Source organism: Esox lucius, chromosome 8, assembly GCF_011004845.1.
Source record: "Esox lucius isolate fEsoLuc1 chromosome 8, fEsoLuc1.pri, whole genome shotgun sequence".
In the NCBI taxonomy this organism is placed as follows: domain Eukaryota; kingdom Metazoa; phylum Chordata; class Actinopteri; order Esociformes; family Esocidae; genus Esox; species Esox lucius.
In genome coordinates this window covers 1341744-1355304 of record NC_047576.1, presented here as the reverse complement: position 1 = coordinate 1355304, position 13561 = coordinate 1341744, and the positions used below count along the sequence as shown (strand labels likewise).

The 13561-nt window shown below is 40.4% G+C and overlaps 2 protein-coding genes across 2 annotated transcripts in view; one reads left to right on the top strand and one right to left on the bottom strand.

Moving 5' to 3' along the window:
• obscna (obscurin, cytoskeletal calmodulin and titin-interacting RhoGEF a) overlaps nt 1-1291 on the top strand; it is a 38591-nt gene extending 37300 nt beyond the window's left edge. Inside the window, exons 56-58 of the mRNA XM_029121740.2 lie at nt 15-111; nt 272-421; nt 578-1291. Of these exons, the coding sequence (XP_028977573.2) occupies nt 15-111; nt 272-421; nt 578-755 (425 nt within the window). The 3' untranslated portion in view covers nt 756-1291. The remainder of the gene's footprint in view (nt 1-14; nt 112-271; nt 422-577) is intronic.
• Nucleotides 1292-4876: 3585 nt separating this feature from the next.
• Nucleotides 4877-8650, bottom strand: LOC105030868 (fucolectin). Its single transcript, NM_001311015.1, is given in 4 exon segments — nt 4877-5403; nt 6680-6965; nt 7714-7793; nt 8508-8650. Coding segments are annotated over 3 exon segments (513 nt in total). The 5' UTR covers nt 7793; nt 8508-8650; the 3' UTR covers nt 4877-5255.
• Nucleotides 8651-13561: the final 4911 nt, after the last annotated feature.

The window sequence follows — 13561 nt, the reverse complement described above, 5'->3', positions numbered from 1 at the left end:
TCATGTTTTGTCAGTTTACATTGTCCTTCCTAAAGCTCCGGAAATCCTGGAGGGACTAGGAGTGGGTCCTGAGACAGACATCTGGGCTATTGGGGTTTTGGCTTTTATAATGTAAGTAATGAAAAAGGACAATTACTACTCCTAGTTTTTTGCACTTAATATACTTCCCTACATATTTCAATACACTGATTACCATGGATGTTTGGGTTTGATCCTATTTTAAATCCATGTCTTCCTCTTCTTTGTTTCCTGCTTCCCTCTCACCACCTAGGCTGAGTGCTGATAGCCCGTTCCATTCGGACCTCACCTGGGAGATGGACCGAAACATCCGTAAGGGGAAGATCCAGTTCGGCCGCTGCTACCCCGGCCTATCAGAAGGAGCAATCAACTTCATGAAAAACACGCTCAGTAACAAGGCTTGGTGAGTCCATGGGTCACATCTGATCAAACAACGATCCACACCGTTTGCCTGTCTGCTGTTAATAGTGTCAACATTGTACTGTCGAGGAACCCCTAACCACATTTCCGAATGGTGTTGATGTTCCATCCGATGCGTTTCCTTTGATGATTTCCTCAGGGGAAGGCCGAGTGCAGCCGAGTGCCTCCAGAATACGTGGCTACGAGGCGAACGTTCTCCCTCCAAAAACCGAGACTCCATCCTTTGTTTCTCGACTGATAAACTGCAGGCCTTCCTGAAGGACAGAGAGGTGAAAAGAGAACAGGTCTGCATCAAGCTGCAAGGCCCGTTCTTCTAGTGAACTGTTCATCCAATCAGGAAATATCAGATGATGCCTCTTCATATCCCAGAGCTCAGTCCCAAATACGTTGGTTCTTAGAAGTGTTCACCTGACGAGGACTGGTCAAATATGTATGCATTACTGTTGGCTGCATAAAGTGTTGCATATTACTGTCCATTCTTGTGAGTTGGTCTTTGGCTTTGGGTTTAATTACAACTCCATGATTGTTAGGGAAATGTTTGGTTAGACAAACATTCAAATAAATTATACAAATAAATACAGTTGAATGACTTTGCAAACACATATCCCCAGTGTCCTTATGTACTATTTTACTAAATATGAAATCAGAAAACTGCTGCAGGACTGTGATAGAGGTCTGATGGGTAGTTGATGTAATAGTTCAGGGCTCAGTTCAATCAATAATTTAATCAAGTCTGCATTGCAGTATTTCATGCATAAGCTGTTTTTCCAAGGGTCAATTTAATAGGTATTCTATTTAAATGTAAAACTACTACGTTCTTAAATATTAGAATTGTGTGGGAACATGCTGAATATTGGGAATAAAGACAATGTTTAAAAAGTTTTAAAGAATCCCTTAGTGTTCTTTTGTGTATCTAACAATATGTTTTGTTCATCTGCCAAAGAGACAGATCAAAGTGTTTTAAGGCCCCAGCCAGCATAGACTTTATTCAGTTTTGTCTGTCAATGTTTAAAGTAACTTGGTGTTATACTGTGATAATTAGTTGTTCCCTTAATTTTTCTGAGCAGTGTTTTTTTAACAAGGCAATACATTTCTGATGTAGTATTTCTGAACAATCACATTCATTATTTGTATTTACTGCTTTACTGTAAACTAGGAGTGTGTGATACCACAGATGTTGGGTTTGATCCGATACCAAGTAATACAGGGCCAGAATCACCAAGATCGATACCAATACCGATACTTTCTATAATTTAAATGGCTTATAAACTTTCTTGAAGGGGAGCGCTTCTTGTAATATCCAATATACTAAGGCCCCAGTTCCAGCAAAGTTTCTCAAAGTCCATCCTGACTAAGGCCCCTGTTCCAGCTGAAGAAAAACAGCCCCAAAGCATGATGCAGCCACCACCATGCTTCACTGTGGGTATGGTGTTCTTTGGGTGATGTGCAGTGCTGTTTTTGCGCCAAACATACCTTTTGGAATTATGGCCAAAAAGGTCAATTTTCTTCCCTTCCCCATAGCCCATTGATATGAAGAATACGGGAGATTGTTGTCACATGTAGTACACTGCCAGTACTTGCCATACATTCCTGCAGTTCCTTTAGTGTTGCCGTACGCCTCTTGGAAGCCTCCCTGACCAGTTTTCTTCTTGTCTTTTCATCAATTTTGGATGGACTTGGTAATGTCTCTGTTGTGCCATATTTTCTCCACTTGATGATGACTGTCTTCACTGTCTACCCTTCTCCTGACTGATATCTTTCAACAATGAGATCCCTCTGATGCTTTGGAAGCTCTCTGCGGACCATGGCTTTTGCTCTGAGATGCAACTAAGAAAATGTCAGGAAAATCCTACTAGAACAGCTGAATTTTATTTGTGATTAATCAGAGTCACTTTAAATGATGGCAGGTGTGTAATGACTTCAAAGTGGCTGGACCCTCCCGTAGCGGAAGAAGAGCCAGATGTAATTTGTGTAACCATAACAACTGTCTTGATTGTCAGTGTTTGAATCAGATGTAACTTATTTAAAGTAACTGTAACCTCCTGGTCCTTAAGATCCAGGATGTTTATTTTTATATTTTATAAATGTCATCTTCATCTCATCTCATCTTCATCCGCTTATCCGGTATCGGGTCGCAGGGGCAACAGTTCCAGCAGGGGACCCCAAACTTCCCTTTCCCAAGCCACATTTGCCAGCTCTGACTGGGGGATCCCGAGGCGTTCCCAGGCCAGTGTCGAAATATAATCTCTCTACCTAGTCCTGGGCCTACCCCGAGGTCTCCTCCCAGCTGGACGTGCCTGGAACACCTCCCTAGGGAGACGTCCTGGGGGCATCCTTACCAGATGCCTGAACCACCTCAACTGGCTCCTTTCGATGCAAATGAGCAGCGGCTCTACTCCGAGTTCTTCACGGATGGCTGAGCTTCTCACCCTATCCCTAAGGGAGAAGCCAGCCACCCATTTCAGCCACTTGTACTCGAGATCTTGACCCAGCCTTCATGACCAGAGGTGAGGGTAGGAATGAAAATTGACCGGTATATCAAGAGCTTTGCCTTCCGGCTCAGCTCTCTTTTCGTCACAATGGTGCGGTATTGCATTTGCTTTACCGCACAATGGTGCGGTAAAGCGAATGCAATACCGCCCCCGCTGTTCCGATTCTCCGGCCAATCTCCCGCTCCATTGTCCCCTCACTCGTGAACAAGACCCCGAGATACTTTTACTCCTTTACTTGGGGTAACGCCTCATTCCCTACCCGGAGGAGGCACTCCATCGGTTTCCTGCTGAGAACCATGGCCTCAGATTTAGAGGTGCTAATCCTCATCCCAACCGCTTTGCACTCGGCTGCGAACTGGTCCAGTGAGTGCTGAAGGTCACAGACCGATGATGCCATCAGGATCACATCATCCGCAAAAAGCAGTGATGAGATCCCCAGCCCACTACGCCTTGATATCCTATCCATAAAAGTTACCAACAGGATTGGTGACAAAGCGCAGCCCTGGCGGAGGCCAACCCCCAGCTGGAACGAGTCTGACTTACTACCGAGAACCCGAACACAGCTCTCACTTTTGACGTACAGAGATTGGATAGCCCTCAGAAGGGACCTCCTCACCAGGATGGAATCCGCATTGTTCCTCTTCAATCTGAGGTTCGACCATCTGCTGAACCCTCCTTTCCAGTACCTTTGAGTAGACTTTCCCAGGGAGGCTGAGAAGTGTGATACCCCTGTAATTGGCACACACCCTCTGGTCCCCCTTTTTGAACAGGGGAACCACCACCCCGGTCCACCACTCCTTAGGAACTTTCCCCGACTCCCACGCAATGTTGAAGAGGCGTGTCATCCAAGACATCCCCTCCACACCCAAAGCTTTCAACATTTCTGGACGGATCTCGTCAATCCCCGGAGCTTTGCCACTGTAGAGTTGTTTGACTACCTCAGTGACTTCTGCCATGGAGATTGACGATGCTTCCCCATCAGCCTCCAGCTCTGCCTCCACTATAGAGGGTGTGTTAGTGGGATTTAGGAGTTCCTCAAAGTGTTCCTTCCATCGCCCAATTACCTCCTCAGTTGAGGTCAACAGTGTCCCATCCTTACTCTACACAGCTTGGATAGTTCCCCGTTTTCCCCTCCTGAGGTGAGGGGAAAACATTTTATATTTTATGAATGTATTCTTTTAATATGTAAATTCATTTGTTTACTGTCCTCAATGGGACAAAAGGGAGAAATTGTGGGAAATTAATGTATTACTGCATCCTTATTCATCCATTACTCTGAAAAATCCAGTATAATAAATGGACAATGTTGGACTAGGCTTAAATTTGCTTTAGACTGTTCATGGATCAGCATGCCCTGTTCCTAAAAGTGATTATAGCCAAAACCGAAGGTGCCAGGCCTCAAACCTATCTTATCTATGGCCCTGTACAGATGGCTCCAAGGTGAAGTTGCCTGTGTCTCCTCTGTATCCTTCCATTTGGGCAGGACAGAGACCAGGGGTAGCTCAGATCAGGAGGTCTGTTAACTCTGTAACTATGGTTGTTATGATAGTGAAGGGTCCTATCTTGTTTTCCTGTTAGTATGGCGACTTGTTTTCTTGTAGCATAAGAGATAATACTTTGAGAGCTGACAAGAAGGGGTATAAAGAGGTGAAAGCAATAATGTATGATCAGAACAATTGTCATAACTCTACTCTGTTGGTCTCTGTTCTTGTACTCTGTCCTGTTTTGATGATTGTTCCCGTGGATCCACAAAATTAAACTGATCAACTGTATTACGAATGACTGTTGAGTCTCTTCTCATAATAAATTGTGAAAATTCCATCTTCCACATTGTATATAATAATATTAAAGTTTTTTTTTTTAATTGACTACATCCTTCTCTCTGTCACATCGATCCTAAACATCCTTCAGTTTTCATGTACTGTACTGTAAAAAATGACCAAATGAGATATCCAAGAATTTATTCATATGTTTAAGAAAGAAAATTACAGTTTATGGATTGGTGAATTAATTACAGTAGGTGATTTAACATTATTGTAATCAATATTATGCAATTTAACAAGCATTTCAATTCCAACAGGAGGTAACTAATCCTCTCTTTAATAGAAACATGAGGAATGATCTTTCATAGGTGGATATTTTTAGCATCCTGTTCCTAATGAGTGTTGGTTTGGGGTCTTCCACTGTGTTCACTGTGACATCAGGGTGCATTACAAGCAGAAGTAAGAGTAAAGAAAATTCAAAAATTCAAAAATGACTGAAAGACATTAGGGTTGATGAGTCGTGGCAGGTGTTTAAGAACCGTTTCGACGTCTCTGGTGGTTCCTATTGACATGACCCGTACACCTCGACCTCACACAGGGTCAAGATCTTATTAAATCCTGGGATGACCACTGTGACATAACGACCCTTCATGCCATTACAGCTGAAGGAACTGGTACCACCAACTGGGATGGAGTGAATCACAGCACACCTGCAGGATGAAACAGAATCAATACTGTTATAGAAATGTATTGAGCTGATGTATTGTGTAGTGACTGAAACGACTTGCAGCAAATACTGACATCCACTTCTGCTCAATTCTATAACTGACACATAATCCCAATGCCTGGTAACTTGACCGAGCTGCGTTTCCATATTTCTAAAATATTAAGACTTGAATTGCAATATGACTGAAATGGTCATTAAGCTTATAGGTACAGAGCAATGAATTGCAGTGCATGTATACATGCTTCTAAAACAGGAACTGCTAGCAAATCTACAAATATGTCACTATGAAATTCAAAGAGACCTTATCTAATTAATAATGAAATATTTAATTAGAGGTCTGAAATTAGCCGCTTCTTTTGACAGTTTTTGCTGAAAGGCAACTGGGCCACATTCAAACCCATGTACTCCAGACAGAGACTGCAGAGCCATCCAATCTCAGCAGAATATCACCTTAACAGTGAGTTTTGCCCTGGACATCTCATTTAATATACTCTGTAAGTAAAATAGGAACACTCACTATAATATGGTTATTGATCAAACTTGCCCGCCTCAATAGCTCCATGTAAAATAAGCAGGGGTTAACTTGTATACAAATACAAAACCACATGTGACATGAATCAAATAGATTTTTGAGATGATCGCAATTTAAAATTGCAAAAACAAAAGGCCAGGAAAACAATGGTTAATTACACCTTTGTTTAACGTTATTTCATGAACAGGTGAGAATTTACTTGATAACGGAAACATAAATGGTTAGCCTAATAAAATATTACGTACCTAGTTGCTGAATGTCATCGGACTTATTTTAATGTTTAATTTCGATTTTTTTTTATCAATATGTGGGTACACAGAGGCAGTATTGTCTGCTTAAATTATTTACATGGTGAAACATGAGCAGGCACCTAACAGAGTGACTTAAGAAGTGATTGTCTTCTAATCTGAGAGAAGTTAAGAGAGAAATATTTAGGTCACTTGTCCAATGCAGACCACAGTAGACCACAGTCCTGCCTTTGAAAAGGGCTGTGCTTTAGCCTACTCTGATTTTGTCAAATAACTTTATCTCTCTGTTTACTGTAAACCCACCCCCAGCCCACCCATCCCACAAGAGTAGGGCCCACCATCTCTCAAATCTCAAATCCCAATTTATCCCCTGAGAATAAGCACAGTCCAAAACAATGGTTTAAGATGTAAACCGCTACAGTAGATCAGTCCTACTCATGTAGCATTGTACAAGTCACCACTCCTCTAATAGGCTTCACCTGGGATTGTTGATGCCGTTGTTGTTCAAGGAGTCTCCAATGCGAATCTCAGCTCCGTTGAGCCGATCAGAACAGCAGTCCCCTCTGTTGGTAATAACTACAGAGTGGATTTGGTAATTCTTCAACAGATCCACTCTCCACCAGGGGTTAGCCTCTTTTTCACTGTGAGTGCAGGACCCATGAAAAAAATCGGATTGCCTGTTCCCATCGATGGCATTGGAGGCATGTCCGTATAGGTTCTCAGCCTGGTTCGACTGGGTAGCCTTTCCATGCAAGGCAAGATTATCTACAAGCAATTATATATTTCAGAGTTAGGATTAACAATTTAATTATGAAAACAGGCAAACATGCTAATCATCAGATTCCTGAATCTAAAGTGCAGTAGTATTTGGACATTGATAGAAGTCTTATTGTTTTGGCTCCAGCACCTTAGATTTGAAATTATACAATCGGTGACATAAATGTACAACGTTCTGGATGTTACGATTGGATTTATTCCACAAATGTTTTTCAAAGGAAAGATTTTAGTCTATCCATTAACTCTGTTGGAAACGTCCTTGATCTTTAAAAGTGTTAATGATTTCGAAGTTAGTAAAAAATAAACTGCCGAAATACAGCTCTGGAAAAAATTAAGAGGCCGCTGCAACTTTTTCTTTCATTTCCAAAAAAGGAAGGAAAAGGAAGGTTTTGAGTGAGGAACAGAAGGGTTAAAATTAAAAGGCCTCTGCAAATTGAACGCTTCTGTTCCTCACTCAACACTTACCTTCTCAACTTTTTTGGAATGGAAAGAAAAAGGTGTGATGGTCTCTTAATTTTTTCTGGAGCTGTATGTTTGGTGTTGTCTGTGTTTGATGCTGTGAAATGTTGGTAATATCTCATAGCTGACAATAGCAACCATGTCAGAATAGGGCGTTTTTCCTATTCACTGTGTTTTAACTCTTGTTGCTTGCTATTTTAGGGTTTCAAGCTGTGTATTTGTAAAGATTTAAAATTGGATTGATTGAGATAACAGGAGGAAATATACTTTAACCCACTGTTGGGGGGATCTACAGGACAAGAAGTTGCCTGGCCCAGGAGAGTTATCAAGTGGAACATCATAACTGACCTCATCATTCTGGAAGGAAAAACACAACACAAATCAACAACAGGTTTGATAGGAACCAGTCCACAGAAACAATGACACAGGGAGTGAAACAATATGTTGGTTGTAATTTTGTCTCAATGTTGGGAACTGAATTTTTGTAGAAGTGTTGTTTACATATTTTATTGAATATCAATCATAAAGACAACTAGTAGCAATTTCTGATAGCTCCTGAGTGAGCTGAAGCCAGAAGGGGGCTAGTTACCCCACTGAGCCTCGTTCCTCTCTAGGGTTTGTTCCTAAATTTCGGTCCCATTTAGGGTTTTTCCTAGCCACTGTGCTTCAAAACTGTTGTTGTTTGCTCCTTGGGGTTTCAGGTTGGGTGTGTTTTGTAAAAGCACTTTGTGACAACTGTTGATGAAAAAAGGAATTAATATATCCTTTTGATTGATTTATTGATTGACTGAATAACCCCAGCTGTGCCCAACTTGAAAGTAGTTTTGTTTTTCTATGACATCATTGCATTTGTGACAGTACAGAAGTATTTGCATTGACATCACTTTATTAAAAATGGTGTGGTGAATAGTGGGTATGCCCAGTTCAGATTTACTTCTGAAGAAAGACTGATGTAGCTACACCAAAGGTAATTGACTTGACATACCAATATATCAATAAGCTGATGTCTTCAATTATGTACAATAAAACAAAGAATTCTCACATTTAAATTGGGATGCAGGAAACAATTACCTGATGGTTATGATCTCTATCTTGCCAGCGGTGGTAGAAGGTTCTGCGTGGTCTCGTCCTCGTGGTTTTGGTGGAAGGTTCTGCGTGGTCTCGTCCTGGTGGTTCTGGAAGAAGGTTCTGTGTGGTCTAGTACTGGTGGTTCTGGTATGTGGGACTACTTGTGCTTTGTTTATATAGATGCATGGAAAGGGAAGTGATGTTTATAAATGCTTTAGTGAATATATGCAAAACCAAAGAATTAGCATGACTAAAACATGAATAAGCATTTTTTGCTTGACTTCCTTGGCAGTATACATGAATGATTGCAAAATAATTACTTTTAACCAAGAAAGGACAAAATATACTTCTTAAATAATTCCAGAAATGTCGAAAAGGAAGGTTTTGAGTGAGGAACAGAAGGGTTAAAATTAGGGTTAAAGTTCCTCACTCAAAACCTTCCTTTTCAACTTTTTTGGAAAGGAAAGAAAAAGGTGCAGTGGTCTCTTAATTTTCTCTGGAGCTGTATATGCTGTAACAGAGTCTGTGTCTTCATCAATGTCCCCATTGGCTGCATCACAGAACATCTCATTGTGGTTCATTGGTGTACCATCCTGGCAGGAGCGACATGACAGTTAATTACCACTACAAACTCAGTAATACAGTTTTTATACTCCATAGAATGTCTGAAAATATGAAAAAAACTATTAAAATCTATTAATAACTTAAATAACTTTGCATGGCTCCTAAAACGCCTTATTAAATGGTAAAATGATCCAGAAATTAAGAAATGGAATGACACATTGAAATTAACTGTGAAATTGATGTTGTGAAGGAAAAGGCTTAACTCTCATAAACAATTACAAACCCAGGTAGCACTGTAAACGAGCCATATGTACGATGTAAGACCAATTTGATGTGTGGGTTTTTAGACTCACCTCATTGAAGAACACTGAGGTGTGGGTTGTTAGACTCACCTCATTGAAGAACACTGAGGTGTGGGTTGTTAGACTCACCTCATTAAAGAACACTGAGGTGTGGGTTATTAGACTCACCTCATTAAAGAACACTGAGGTGTGGGTTGTTAGACTCACCTCATTAAAGAACACTGAGGTGTGGGTTGTTAGACTCACCTCATTAAAGAACACTGAGGTGTGGGTTGTTAGACTCACCTCATTAAAGAACACTGAGGTGTGGGTTGTTAGACTCACCTCATTAAAGAACACTGAGGTGTGGGTTATTAGACTCACCTCATTAAAGAACACTGAGGTGTGGGTTGTTAGACTCACCTCATTAAAGAACACTGAGGTGTGGGTTGTTAGACTCACCTCATTAAAGAACACTGAGGTGTGGGTTGTTAGACTCACCTCATTAAAGAACACTGAGGTGTGGGTTGTTAGACTCACCTCATTAAAGAACACTGAGGTGTGGGTTATTAGACTCACCTCATTAAAGAACACTGAGGTGTGGGTTGTTAGACTCACCTCATTAAAGAACACTTTGAGGTGTGGGTTTTTACACTCACTTCTTTAAGATCAATTTGAGGTGAGGGATTTTAGACTCACCTGTTTGCAAATTTTCATAAGCTTCATACAAATCATCGTTGACAATGACAATGTCAAACAAACCAGGCTCTTTGCCTAAAACAGAAGAAGATAGAAAACATTAAGACACACAAACCACACTCAGTGGACAGGGGTTGTGTGGGTGTGATGGTAGCAATCTTGTGGTCCTCTTCAGGGAACAGAAGAGAGAATGTGATGGTGGCAATCTTGTGGTCCTCTTCAGTGGACAGGGGAGAAAGCCTGAATTTAAGTTTATTATTTGTATATTGTTCTTTCCAGTACTGACTTTTGCAAGTGACTAATTCATTAATAAGAATGCACTTGCTACAAAGCTGTGTGATGGTTTCATCAAGCTCTCGTACAATGTGTGCACTTACTGTGAGTCTCTCAGGATAAGAATCTGCAAAATGAGAAAAATGCAAAAGGATCTTGTCTCTGCTAAACAATGAATGTTGATACATTGTGACACACCCTAGATTCTGTGGAAACTTCCTCTCACCAGAGATCTGATCAGGATGTGAAAACAGTTGTGAAATGATAGTTCGTCCATCATCTGCATGACATTCTCTTTTCCTTCCACTAAACGTATTTCAATTGATTACAAAAACTAATTCTATAGCCCAACACTGCTCAATAATCAAGTCTCCGTGGGAAGGCCTGTTTGTTCCAGGACAACTGAACAGGGATGTTGACTTCAGTAGTATGGGCTTAGAACTTAACAATTAAATGACATACAGTGGGAAAAGGAGATGGAATGTCAATGCTTGGCTACAATTGTATATCTGACCTCCTCAGACAATTCTCTGGTTGTCTTTCTTTTCTCCATGTTCTTTAAGCTACACACAGTGACACAACAAATAAGAATTACCCCATTTCTCCACACTGTAAACCCTAACATATTTCTTACTCAAATGTTTCTACTAAGTGTAACTCAAAGTTAGATAAAGGTTCCCAATAACTTAAAACGCTAATGATTTACTGACATTTACTCAATTTTTATAAGATTAAAATGAAAATGTTCCCAGAATGCTCTGCTTCAAGTTGATATCTTGGAAACGTTTTTATTATCTTTTTTTGCATGTACTTTAACTGATTAATTCATCTTAGCTACACAAACATCAAACACAAACATTTGTCTAAAGTAATCCAATCATTTAGTCAAACATATATTTTGCACCCACTACTGAAATGATTGTAACAATTATATAAAATTTGCATCTTTGTGTTAGATACCCTGGTTCCAATAGGAATCATGCATTCCTTTGCAAACCTATACCTTGTGGGTAGCGTTGCCAAACCCTGTTGAAGCTCCTGGTCTTTCCAGAAGCCTTAGCAGAAGTGTTGATATGTGTTTTGAAAGTCCTGGAATTTCTTTCTAGCCACTGTACTAGGATTTCAGTATGACATTTCACAGCATTTTTTCAAGGCATCTGAAATGAACGGTCCATGAGCTTGTGGTGGGGGGCTTTCAAGACTTCAAAATAAGGCTTTATGAATATGTTAAGTATTCACAGTTTTATATTTTATAACTGTTGGGAAGGCATTGACAAAAATAATAAATGTGTTCAATAACCATGTCTCAGGCATTAACAAATACAGTCATGGGTGGTGACTCTAGAGTTCATTAAACGGGCAATGCATATTAGGAAATAATTTGCTTCTATATTTTAATGTACACTTGAAATAAATATAAAAAAAATCTGAACTATTAAGTTCCAATGTATTGTTATTTTTAAGTAATTATTTACTTAACAAAATTAAGTTAGTTGACTTAAATATTTTGATGTAATCAGTTTCCACAAAAGTTTTGAGTATTCTGAACTTATTAGGTTTTACAGTGCATTCAAACTGGTTGAATTTTCATAATTGAGGCACCTGCTTCTCTCAACAGATGTGTTTAAGCCACCGACGTAGCTGCAAATCTGGGGTTGGTGCTAGTGAAATATGAAACTGGCAAGTAGAGAAATATTGTTATTCACATTGGCACCAACAACGTAAGGATGAAAGAGTCAGTCTCACTCCTATAACCTCACCAGGAGATCGGCTGCAGATCTGGCTGTAGGCTGTTAGCCAGCAACTGTGACTCGTTCCAGGCTGAGAAAAGTAAAACATGGTAGAGCTAACAATAGCAACCTAATTAAGATAAATACTTCCTTCACCTCTGGATGGTATTGGTCTGTGTGAAACATGGCTAAAGCCTGATGAATTTACTGCCCTAAATGAGGCCTCTCCTCCTGGCTACATTAGTGATCATATTCCCCGCACCCCCCAAAAAGGAGAGGGCATGTTGCTAATGTTTATGACAGTAAATATTAATTTACTCTTAAACACATCACTGGTTTTCATTCATTTGAAGTTTTACTCAGGCAGCTAAACCCTTTGGTCCATGCCCTTGTCTCCTCCAGACTTGACTACTGCAACGCACTCCTCATCTGGATCCCTGGCAGGAGCCTTCAGTGACTGCAGTACATCCAGAATTATGCTGCCAGGGTCCTGATGAGGGTGCGTAAAACTGAGCGCATCACACCCATCCTCTATAAACTCCACTGGCTTCCTGTTAGGCTCAGGACTGAGTATAAGATCTGTCTCCTTACCTATCAGTGTGTCTACGGCAGTGCACCATCATACCTCAGAGAACTTATCAATAGGCATAATCCAACCCGACATCTCCGTTCCTCTGACAGCCACACACTCCAGGTCCCCAAGTCCAAACTCCACACTATGGGAGATAGGGCCTTCCAGGTGGCTGTGCCTCGACTGTGGAATTCCCTCCCCAACCACCTGAGGTCGCCACAGTCTTTAGAGGCTTTTAAAAATAAACTAAAGACCTACTTATTTTCCATTGCATTTTCTTAATATAATTTTGTTTTTATACTGTTTTTGACTGTTCTTATGTTTTAGTGTTTTTATCTGTGCACCTGTAGCACTTTGAGATGTGTCCTTCACGTGTAAAGTGCAATACAAATAAAACTATTATTATTATAACCAGGCTGATAAATCGTTTTACATAGCTACTATTTACAGGCCTGCCGGGCTATACACAATGTTCCTCAGGGAGTTTCCAGAATTCTTGTATAAACTTATAGTTATGGCAGATACTATTCTAACAATTGTTACACCACCCAGTATGAAAAGGAAATACTGGCCTAATTGTGGATTTTGGATGATTGGAGCACAGACCGAAAAAAGAAAAAAAAATGTTGTGTGTAAGTTATGCAAACACGAACTCCCCTACAATTCAAATACAATGAACATGAGAAGCCATTTGTAAAAACATCAGCCCATCGAGTGTAGCGACATACACAGTAAGGAGGGATCAGAAATGTCTGGGTCTTCTTGTCCTAAACAGCCACGAATGACAGCGTTTTTTAACACACTTCTGCTGCTGCTTGATCTGATCAACGAAGTGAAGCAATTACGAAATCTCTTGTTGAATTCATCTGCAAAGATACGAGACCCATCAGCACTGTCGAGGGTGACGGCTTCAGGGAATTTTGCAGTGAAATACCAAAG